Source organism: Pseudorasbora parva, chromosome 3 (assembly GCF_024679245.1).
Source record: "Pseudorasbora parva isolate DD20220531a chromosome 3, ASM2467924v1, whole genome shotgun sequence".
In the NCBI taxonomy this organism is placed as follows: domain Eukaryota; kingdom Metazoa; phylum Chordata; class Actinopteri; order Cypriniformes; family Gobionidae; genus Pseudorasbora; species Pseudorasbora parva.
This window is the reverse complement of record NC_090174.1, coordinates 61394459-61406958: the sequence shown is the minus strand read 5'-3', so window position 1 is coordinate 61406958 and position 12500 is coordinate 61394459. Positions and strand designations below refer to the sequence as shown.

General features: G+C 39.6%; 1 protein-coding gene across 2 annotated transcripts in view; it reads left to right on the top strand.

Annotated features, from left to right (window-relative positions):
* Nucleotides 1-12500, top strand: part of LOC137071582 (peripheral-type benzodiazepine receptor-associated protein 1) — a 198424-nt gene that overhangs the window by 66884 nt on the left and 119040 nt on the right. For both annotated transcript variants that reach the window (XM_067439707.1, XM_067439706.1), the window contains exons 4-5: nt 10794-10901; nt 11613-11741. In XM_067439707.1, coding sequence (XP_067295808.1) covers nt 10794-10901; nt 11613-11741 — 237 coding nt within the window. The remainder of the gene's footprint in view (nt 1-10793; nt 10902-11612; nt 11742-12500) is intronic.

The window sequence follows — 12500 nt, the reverse complement described above, 5'->3', positions numbered from 1 at the left end:
ATCGTTCTATCTATTGTTCTATCTATCGTTTTATGTATCGTTCTTACTATCATTTTATCTGTCATTCTTCATATCGTTCTGTCCATTCATCCATCCATCCATCCATCCATCCATCCATCCATCCATCCATCCATCCATCCATCCATCCATCCATCCAGATCTATCTATCTATCTATCTATCTATCTATCTATCTATCTATCTATCTATCTATCTATCTATCTATCTATCTATCTATCTATCTATCTATCTATCTATCTATCTATCTATCTATCTATCTATCTATCTATCTATCAATGAGATTTACCTCATTAAATGTTTCTAACCCATCTAGAGTTTTGTTATATTGATGAAACTAGTTTTAGGAACAATCAAACATTTGTTCACTGCTCATTTCTGTACCATTCTTCTCTTGAATCAGAGCTTCATTTATTCCACGCATGAATTTAATGAAGAATGATTTCTTTTCTGTTCAAGGTCAGTTAGTCACACACAATATGGCTCAGATTTCCCCGGCAGAGCTTTGTCAGACGGCCTTTTTCTCCGTGCTGAACTCTGTCTGATTAATTGACTTCCTGTGGTGTTCTTGGCTGAAAAGTCCTAATTTGTTAAGGGCCAGTCTTTGTGCTGTAACCCAGGGGTGTGTGAGACTGATCTGAGAACAGCTCCACCTGTGTGTCTCCGCTCAGGCAGGGGTCGCCACCTGCGCGCCATTATTATGAGTTTGTTAAAGGGTTAGTTCACCCAAAAATGAAATGTCTGTCATTAACTCCTCACCCTAATGTCGTTCCACACCCGTAAGACCTCCGTTCATCTTCACACACAGTTTAAAGGGATAGTTCACTTTAAAATGTAAATTCTGTCATCCTTTACTCGCCCTCAAGTTGTTTCAAACCTGTATGAGTTTCTTTCTTCAGCTGAACACAAGCGAAAATATTTGGAAGAATGTCAGTAACCAATCAGTTAACTGGAGCCTTTAGTAGGAAAAAAATACTATGGAAGTCAATGGCTCCAGTTAACTGATTGGTTACTGACATTCTTCAAAATATCTTAAACTGTGTGTGAAGATGAACGGAGGTCTTACGGGTGTGGAACGACATTAGGGAGAGGAGTTAATGACAGACATTTCATTTTTGGGTGAACTAACCCTTTAACGTTACTTCCCTCGCGTAACAAACTCTGTGGCCTTTAGCCGGCGGAACGCTGGCTTAAAACGCCGTCGCCATGGAAACCGCCTCCAGACTCGTCGCCGGGTCAGCATGTGTTTGAAAACAGCGCAGCCTTCAATTATCTCTGTTGATTAGAGAGGAAGAGAGAGAGGCATGATGGGAAGCGTCTCTTCTCTGCCGGGATATTCCCACACCTGCGCTGAAGTTCAGGAGGAGCCACAATCAGACAGATAACACATGACTACGGCATTAAAGACATTCACATACTATCTGTCTATCTATCATTACTGTTCTCTCCATCCATCTCTGTCTACATCCGTCTATCACTCTCTATCTTTGTTTTCTCTATCCATCCATCCATCCATCTCTGTCTCCATCCATCTATCGTTCTCTCTATCTTTATCGTTTTCTCCATCCATCCATCCATCCATCCATCCATCCATCCATCCATCCATCCATCCATCCATCCATCCATCCATCTCTGTCTCCATCCATCTATCGTTCTCTCTATCTTTATCGTTTTCTCCATCCATCCATCCATCCATCCATCCATCCATCCATCCATCCATCCATCCATCCATCTCTGTCTACATCCATCTATTGTTTTCTCTCTTTATCGTTTTCTCCATCCATCCATCCATCCATCCATCCATCCATCCATCCATCCATCCATCCATCCATCCATCCATCCATCCATATCATCTTTTGTTCTCTCTATCTATCATTTTCGTTCTCCATCCATCAATCTCTATCTATCTATCTATCTATCTATCTATCTATCTATCTATCTATCTATCTATCTATCTATCTATCTATCTATCTATCTATCTATCTATCTATCTATCTATCTATCTATCTATCTATCTACAGTCTTGTCGCTTATCTATTTTCTAGAAATACCTGATATTAATCTGACTTTAAATTAATTCATTGGTGTTAGAAATAGCTCATATGAAAAGCTAAAACCCTCCCAAATGATGTTTAATGCACTGAAATAAATAATTATCATAGAAAAAATATTTATCATTTAATCAAGACAGAAAGGTCAAATTTTGGCAAGACAAAAGTTTTGTCGCCTATACAGAAATTGAACAAATTTACTGCAAATACAAAAATATGTCAGCAAATGAAGTTGTGGTGCTGTGAGATCCAAATTTATTATCTTGTATGACTTCCATGAGCTTGAAGGACTGCATCCATGCGGTTTGGCAAGGATTCATACAATTTATTGATGAAGTCATCAGGAATAGCTAAGAAAGCAGTCTTGCATGCCTCCCAGAGTTCATCAATATTCTTTGGTTTCGTCTTCCATGCGTCCTCTTTCATCCTACCCCACATATGCTCAATGATGTTCATGTCTGGTGACTGGGCTGGCCAATCCTGGAGCATCTTGATCTTCTTCGCCTTGAGGAACTTTGATGTGGAGATGGAAGTATGCGATGGAGCACCGTCCTGCTGCAGAATTTGGCCTCTTTTATGGTTGGGAATATAAGAGGTAGCTAAGATTTCTTGGTATTTTAGACTATTGATGTTGCCTTCCACCCTGCAGATATCTCGCACACCCCCATACTGGATGTAACCCCAGGCCATGATTTTTCCGCCACCAAACTTCACTGTTTTCTGGGTGAATCTCGGATCCATTCTGGCTCCAGTAGGTCTCCTGCAATATTTGCGGTGACTGTGGTGTAATTCAACAGAAGATTCATCTGAAAAATCCACCTTCTGCCACTTTTCCAGCGTCCATCCTTTTAGCAGGCTGTGGGCCTTGGCAAATGCCACACGGTTTTTCAATTGTCTTTTGTTTAGTGCTGGCTTCTGGGCACTGATTCGACCATGGAGGCCATTTCGAGACAGAATCCGACAAACTGTTCTGGTTGACACAGGGACTTCAGGTGACCAGGTCTCGTGGAGCTCTGCTGCAGTGGAAAATGGGCTGGCCTTGGATTTTCGAGCCAACAAACGGTCCTCTTGGGCAGTTGTTTTGTGGGGTCTGCCTGACCTGGGCTTGTCAAAAACGTCTCCAGTCTCTTCAAATCTTTTTTTTATCCTCTGTACTTGACGCTGAGACACATTGAAGGTGTCTGCCACATCAGCAGTGGATCTGGTCTTCAGCCTCTTGATAATCAAAACTTTAGTCTCTGGGTGAATCTTAGGCATGTTTGCAGAGGTCTAGTTGCAGTTGATGTGAAGGTCTAGCGTACTGGGGTTCTTTTTATACACACTTGAGACCTAATTGATCCATTATTAGTCACAGGTGAAGCTCATATGACAAGGTGACAACACTTATGTCTTTGCAAAAATTGACTCAATGGGCTTTACCAAGCTGTGAATATTAGAATACTTTTTGAAAGTTTCGTTTTTCACTGAAACATTATCACAAAAGCTGGTGGGATTAAAATGAGCCATTTCTTGTAAAAAATCTTGATTAGAAATATATTTCAGCGGCACTTTAGGTCAATTTGTACACAAGCGACAAGACTTTTGTCAGGGACTGTATCTATCTATCTAGCTATCATTATCGTTCTCCATCCGTCTAGCCATTGTTCTATTTTTCTATCGTTCTATCATTTGTTTTATTGTTTGTTTTATCATTCCATCGTACATCATCGTTCTCTCATTTGTTCTATTGTTCTATCGTTCTATCATGTTTTATTGTTTGTTTTATCATTCCATCGTACATCATCGTTCTCTCATATGTTCTATTGTTCTTTCATTTGTTCTAGCCTTCTGTTATTTGAACTGTCTTTTTATCTATCAACCGTTCTATCTATTGTTCTGTCTATCTACTTTAGAAAGTGAAATGATCTAGCTATTTGTTCTTGAACAATAGTGGAAAACAAGTGCATGTGATTGTGTCTGTCATCATTTTGACTTTACATCTAATAATTATGACTTAATGTCATACTTTCATTTTTTATCTCATGAATGTCATAATTTCAACCTATGTAATTGAGTTACAAAAGCATGTTTTTTAAATGTGCAAAATTTATTTTTTTACACAATCTTTTTTCAATAATCAAGAATAAGCACTTTAATGGTTAAAATTAATTACAATTTACAATTTATGTATTGTTTTTAATATATTTTTTATATTATAATTTTAATATAATAGTACAATTTAAAAATAATAATAATTTAATTGTATTATATTTTATTATAATTATTCTACCAAGCACAATAGATATTTACTGAAGACATTCATGATAGTGAGAATACACGTGTGTGTGTGTGTGTGTGTGTGTGTGTGTGTGTGTGTGTGTGTGTGTGTGTGTGTGTGTGTGTGTGTGTGTGTGTGTGTGTGTGTGTGTGTGTGTGTGTGTGTGTGTGTGTGTGTGTGTGTGTGTGTGTGTGTGTGTGTGTGTGTGTGTGTGTGTGTGAGAGAGAGATATGAATGAGGTCTGTGTAAAATTAATGACATGCATCTAATGAGTGTTTTCCTTCTCATTTATGTATAACCTGACAATCTGTCTAATTAAATGATGCACATAAATCATTGTTTTTAAGTGAATTAAGTATTACATTAGCATTACATTTACATTAAGAGCTTGTACAGTGATAACGCTTTCTTCACTCAGTCTGATAATATAGATATAATAGTTAAAGCCTCTTATATACTATCATTAATAGTTTTTTTTTTGTTGCAATTTACATTGTCTGTTATGCATATTTCCCTGCTGCGTGGATATTTTGTTGTTGTTGTTGTTGTTGTTGTTGTTTTGTTATTCTTGTTCATTCTCAATGGTGGCTATCATTAGATTAACTATTTTAAAATGAATTAAATTGTATTTTAATAATCTCCAACATTGCCCTGGCCATGTTTTTGTTGGGAATGCTGCCGGATGTGTATTCCTGGAGCAGACAGCCCATCTGTGTGCGGGGAACCCCTGTCGACTCCATTATGGCGGTGATGGAGGTTTCTGTTTTAATGGAGATGAGCTTTGCTCTAGGACCTTTCGCATCTGAGATGCAACTATTAATGTGGAGCGCTGCATCCCATCCATAATCAGGACAAAAGGATGGTCGCCGTCCACCGCAGATGCCTCCGTAATGAGCAGGAATCAATCATATCCCAACAGCCCCGGCGGGAGAGATAAGAGTCATGCATTAGTACGCCGTCCAATCATAGTGGTTTTCAGCTTAACACTGCTGGCACGATTGCATGAGATTGACAGCGCTCTTCAACATTACTTAAACCAAGTGCCCTATTATTCTTTTTTAAAGGTGGAGTGTGTAGTATTTATGAGTATCTATTGATAGAAATGCAATATAATACACACTCACCGAAAGGATTATTAGGAACACACACTAATACTGTTTGACCCTTTCGCCTTCAGAACTGCCTTAATTCTCCGTGGCATTGATTCAACAAGGTGCTGAAAGCATTCTTTAGAAATGTTGGCCCATATTGATAGGAGAGCATCTTGCAGTTGATGGAGATTTGTGGGATGCACATCCAGGGCACGAAGCTCCCGTTCCACCACATCCAAAAGATGCTCTATTGGGTTGAGATCTGGAGACTGTGGTGGCCATTTTAGTACAGTCAACTCAGTCATGTTCAAGAAACCGATTTGAAATGATTCGAGCTTTGTGACATGGTGCATTATCCTGCTGAAGTAGCCATCAGAGGATGGGGACATGGTGGTCATAAAGGGATGGACATGGTCAGAAACAATGCTCAGGTAGGCCGTGGCATTTAAACGATGTCCAATTGGCACTGAGGGGCCTAAAGTGTGCCAAGAAAACATCCCCCACACCATTACACCACCACCACCAGCCTGCACAGTGGTAACAAGGCATGATGGATCCATGTTCTCATTCTGTTTACGCCAAATTCTGACTCTACCATCTGAATGTCTCAACAGAAATCGAGACTCATCAGACCAGGCAACATTTTTCCAGTCTTCATCTGTCCAATTTTGGTGAGCTTGTGCAAACTGTAGCCTCTTTTTCCTATTTGTAGTGGAGATGAGTGGTACCCGGTGGGGTCTTCTGCTGTTGTAGCCCATCCGCCTCAAGGTTGTGTGTGTTGTGGCTTCACAAATGCTTTGCTGCACACCTCGGTTGTAACGAGTGGTTATTTCAGTCAAAGTTGCTCTTCTATCAGCTTGAATCAGTCGGCCCATTCTCCTCTGACCTCGAGCATCAACAAGGCATTTTGACAACGACGATATCTTGGTCCTGTTTGGGCCACAGAAGCTTCTGTATGTGCTTCAAAAAGGAGCAGTGGCAGCGATTCGCACTGCTAGATGTCGCTAAAACGTACACACTGCACCTTTAAAGGTTCCTAATTTTTTTTAAGGTCTCCTATGTAAAGTTTACATGCATCCAAGGTCAAAAAACAGTTAAATTTGATCATAATATACATTACACATCACTTAATTTAAAAACAGTTCAAGCATTGTCTCTTTAAGCTCCTCCTTTCTGAGAGCCTGCTCTGCTCTGATTGGTCAGATGGGTGAGTCTGTTGTGATTGGTCGACTGCTTACAGTGCGTGTCAGAAATGAAACGCTTATTAGCATGTCTGCATTTCATAATATATGAAAATGATTTTCTCTTTTGTCTAAAGAAACTTGAAGTAAACATTATCTTGTATAGTGTACTGACTTGTTCTCAATGAATTTCTTCCCCCAAACCGTGCCGATCTAACCTCTTATTTACTGTGATTGATAATGTTTGTCCGTCTGGCATCTGGACGTCCTGGCAGCAGATGATCGAGTCCCCTAGGTTTGGCAGACTGTGTTTGGCAGGCGATTTGAGCAGGACTGGAGCTGTAGTCTGGTTTGAGTTCGGTCATTATGGAGACTGAGAACGCGAGGGAGTTCGGAACGGCTCGTTATCCTGAACAGTGTATAAGCATTAGGGATGGGACGATACACTTAAACTCACGATACGATGCACCTCGATATGCCAGGGTTACGATGCCGGTGCCAATAATTGTGGAGGGCACTGTAGGGCTGTCAATCGATTAAAATATTGAATAGCGATTAACTGCATGATTGTCATGAGTTAACTCGATTTTAAATCGCACCTTTTTAGCAATTGTAAATGTATCTTAAATTAAGTTTAAATTAAGTTTTTAATACTCTAATCAACATAGGTATGGACAAATATGCATGCTTTATGCAAATGTACATTTATTATTAGTGAAAACATACTTATTCAATAATAATCAATACAGTATGAAGACTAGACATATCAAAGGTCATAGATTAGATATGTTTATATAAGAAATTGTTCTCTTAAGCCTAAACTTAAAAATAATGAGTAAGTAACTGTTAGTGATTTCTCTCATTTTAAGAATATAAAGGGAGTTTTTACACTGGCAGTTTAATTCAGAACAGGGCAAAGTTCGTATGAAAAATTGTTAATGTGTACCAGTGAGCGAACCAGAACCACACCATACCTGGAGGAGGTCCATATTACACGAGTAGGAATATAGTGCGGCCCCTTTAAGAGATCCGCATTTCCTGTTGAACTGCCGGTATTTTGCGCGTGCGCGCCGAACTGGGCCGCGATTCACGTGGACAGTGTGAAGAACACGGACTCGGGAGCGCGCTTGTTCAGGAAAGTAACCTGTGCATTCGTGTATTTAGTTCAATAAAACAGGTGTACGGTAAGCGGTGATGGTGTTAATGATTTACCTCAGACATGAGCAAGAGTGAGATTCAGTGCATCGCGCTCAGACTGCAGAGAATGTGCTCAGTGAAAAAATGCCCTTTTCTTTCTGGAGTCTAATAAAAGTTAAACAGAAAATATGGTAGTTTATGTAGGCAATAACTGCATTTTTGGTTTAGAATATTAATGCTAATGTCAACCCTTTTCTTTCCCTATTAATGTTTGCTGCTGCACCCCAACCTCATTCTACGCAAATTAGTGGTGGGCAGATCGATACTAATATCGATAATATAGATACCAATGTTGGTATCGGTATTGATCGATACCAACGTGAAAATATCGATACTTAAGTTTCAGTTTCTCTCATTTTGCGACCTGGCCGTGTTTGTCAAAATGCTGCAGCTGTCACAGAGCAGAGGAAGCTCTCAAGAGAGTGCTGCTCGTGCTCGACACTGCTCTCCTCCCCCTCTCCTGTTTTGTACCGTCACGTGACTCACCACTATAGCGCTACCACCAGCAGTCAGGCGCGCGCGCCGCTCAGCCGCGCATTTTAATTTTCAGCATTATATCGTATTACAAGGAGAATTTGTTTTACATTTTTTATATTTATTGTGAAGTAAAACTTTGTGACTTTGTTTATTTAAGAAAAAAATCCTGAAAAGAAGTGCACTAAAGAGGAGAAACATTTTTTGTTAACATGCTACTTGAAAAGAGAATTTGTTTTTACATTTTTTATATTTGTGAAGTAATCATTTTGTAACTTTGTTTATTTAAATAAAGCAGAAGTAACCAAAAGTTGTTTCTGAACAAAAGCTTTTGTAGCACTGATTAATAACTCAAAATGCAAATCACAAAAACAAATTAAAAGTCATGAAAATTCATTTTGATTTAGGTTGAAGACGCATCCACCTTAATTATTAAAAAGTATCGGTATTGGTATCGGTATCGGCGATACTGGCCCTGTATTTACTTGGTATCGGATCGATACCAAATCTAGCGGTAACGCACACCTCTAACGCAAATCATGGAGCAGTGCCATCTATCTTTATTTCGCGATACATTTTTTTCGACCTCGATGCGTTTCGTCACGTTTTGTATCGCGATATTTTGTCAAACGATATTTCGTCCCATCCCTAATAAGCATTAGTGTCATGTGTCATTGAACAGAAGAGAGGCTCTCTGGAGCGCGTGTAAACCACACATCCTTTGTAAACCAAACATCCCGAGTCCTTCACATTAAAATCAGGCTTTCATAGACAAACTAGGAAGTCCGGGAAGCTCTCGTTAAAGTTTTGTTACAAGCCGTTCATGCGTTGGCAATAAAAAAGCGATGAATACTTGAAGATTCTTCTATAAATGAGACTTCTTTACAGTCAAATGCAGTAAAAACAACTTGCAAACAATCTACACCAAACACAGCCAGTGTGTGTGTGTTGCAATTCAACAAAATTAAAGTTCCCGTTAAGAAGATACACCAACATAAAGTGAAGTAGATAGCCCGTATTCTCTGTTTTCAGATCACATTGATTTGATCAGTGATTTTAGGTAAATATTGAGTCTTGACTTTGTCTGGCTATCACCAGACCAAGCTTGATTGTACATTGGTCTGGGGAGTCTGCTCTGTATTTCTACTGCACAAGAGGCGTGATCAACGAGCATAGTTCAAATAACTGAACGCAATTGGATAGTTCTTCAACCAATCAGACCACTAGAGGCGTGATCAACAGGTAACGACCCATTACTTCTCTATCCGTCATCGTGTTAAACCCGCCAATAGCGTGCCAGGTGGATAAGCCAGTCTGTAAGTGTAACAGAAGCAGTAGAAATTAATGTGCAGGTTTCCAGACTGAGTTGCCGGGCGAAATCACATCACTGGGTTTACCCAGTCTAGTCTTCACACATTTTAAATGTAACATTTCTGTGTACATCTTACTATAATTAAACTAGTATTCACAGTTGTATAAAAGTTTGGGATTTGTTTGATGTTTTTTGCATAGTTTATTTGATTAAAAATACAGCTAAAAACATGAAATATTATTACAATTCAAAAATGTGAATATATATATTAAAGTGTAATGTATTCGTGTGATCAAAGCTGAATTTATCATCATTCCTCCAGTCTTCAGTGTCACATGATCCTTCACTAATCATTCTCATAGGAGGATCTGATGATCAACACACATTTATGATTATTATCAGTGTTGAAAACTGTTGTGCTGCTTCAAATTTGTGTGGCATTTCTTTGAATAGCATTTATTTAAATATTTGTTATATAGAAATCTTTCACAACATTATAAATGTGTAAAATTTGTTTTTGGACAATAAAATTATTAATTTCTATTTTTCAAATGCATTACAGCACATGCATGTGTAAAATGCTCTACAATATGCTCTGTGTTTACATCTCACATTGGGATTTACATGTTCACAGTGAAAACACACCCCAGTTCCAGCTGGCATGACATGAACAAAACACACACACACACACACTCCGCTGTGTGCTGAAATCAAAGCTGTCACCCGTTAGACTCGGCCAGCGGGTCGTCAGTGATGACAAACATGAAGAACAAGTGAAAAGACAGACGGGGAAATGTCAGAAATGGTCTTATTCGTATCATTTAATTAGAGAAATAATGCTTTCTATGGTGCCCCTGAAGAGACATTGTGATGGGAAAACATATGAAGGGGGGGGGGGGGGGGAGTTCATATATTTTAATGCTTTCGCTTTATCGTAGTAGAAACCATATATGTAGTTGGTTTATTATATTGAATATAAGCTGTGCTGCGGGCCTCAGGGAGCCGCTATTAATATGCAGGGTATTTAAATCGCTATTGAATGCACACTCGCTTTTTACTTTCAATTCTGTTGCTGTAAATATGGCCTCCTCTCTTCAGCACAGTCTGTCTTTCTCAGCCATCCCAGATTCATTAAGCTGGACGGATAGATTTAACTTGTGTCTTGTCCTCCAGGCGCTTTAGAAATCTTCATCTGAATGTTTTCCTCTCCTCAGAATGGCAGGGATTACGGTTTCCTGGTGCGGCAGAACTCGGAGCTGCTGCGGGCGCTGGAGGAGATGGAGAAATCCTGTGGCGCTCTCAGAGAGGAGAACAGGATACTGGTGAGGGGCCATACACACACCACACAACACATTAAACACCATTAAACACGTCTCCATGTGGGTCACGGGTGGATTTGATTTGCATTTGTATTTTAAAGTTTGGTTTGTTCAGTATTTCTTGTGTTTGTGTGGGTGTGTGTGTGGGCATGTTTTTGTGAAATATCAGGACACAAATGTGTATAATGCCATGGGTATGACACAGGTATTACAGGAGAGGGTGAAATATGAGGACATTACCCATGGCCCCACTTTTCAAAAGGCTTATAAATCACACAGGAGGAGTTTTTTTGAGAAAGTAAAAATGAAGAATGTTTCCTGTGATGGGTAGATATAGGGGTTGTGTGTGTGTGTGTGTGTGTGTGTGTGTGTGTGTGTGATTGGTAGGTTTAGGTGTAGGGGCTGTGCAGGGGGATAGAAAATACGGTTTGTACAGTATAAAAACCATTACGCCTATGGAATGTCCCAATTTGTCCCAAAAACAAACGTGTGTGTGTGGATGGACAATAGATGGATGGATGGATGGACCGATGGGTGGATAGATGGACGTTAGATTGATGGATGGATAGACGATGGATGGATGGATGGATGGATGGATGGATGGATGGATGGATGGATGGATGGATGGATGGATGGATGGATAATAGGACACCTCTAGATGTTGTTCTCGGTCTCTCCAATTCTCTCTCTTGTCGTTTATCGGTGTCACCTCAGAGGAAAAGCAGTTCTCCAGAGACGGAGGAGAAGGTGAAGAGGTTGAGGAAGAAGAACACCGAACTCGCCGTCATCGCCAAGCGTCTGGAGGACAGGGCACGCAAACTGCAGGAGGCCAACCTGAAAGTGGTGCGTACTCATTAGGGCTGCCACTAAACACTGTTTTTATATTGATTAATCTATCGACTCATGGTAAATCCACATTTATATAGCACTTTTATCCAAAGCGCTTTACATTTTTGCCTCACATTCACCCATTCATACACCGACGGCGATGTCAGCGATGTAAGGGGCCATCCAGCTCGTCGGGAGCAGCTGGGGTTCGGTGTCTTGCTCATGGACACCTCGACACTTGGTCAGGTGGAACCGGGGATTGAACCACCAACCTTCTGGTTTGTAGACAACCTACATGAACCACTGAGCCACTGCCGCCCCAGTGGTTCTCATGTAGACTCATGTAGACTCATTTATCACAATCATTTTATTGTGTTTAATAGGGCTGTCATTTTTGGAAAAAAAAAACTAATTTGAATGGATATCAAATATCAAGCAATATATTCGAATATCTACGACACCATACCCCCCAAAACATTATTTTTTTTAAACGACACCGAGATTCAATCACAAATGCATTAACAGTCTGACAGTCATAAACAGGACTCAGGCCACAGCCTGTATGGGAAAATAAATTGTTAACTTAATGTTTGAAACAGCAGGTTATCAACTTAATCGATATGAAGTGCCACACAATCATCACAGCTTTTTTTTCTTATTGTTATAAATGTAATGCATTTCCTTGCCACAATTGTTTATAATTATAAATTGTTTAATTATATTGTCTTTATCAGTTTATATTATACCAAAATTATGACTTCGATACGATACACG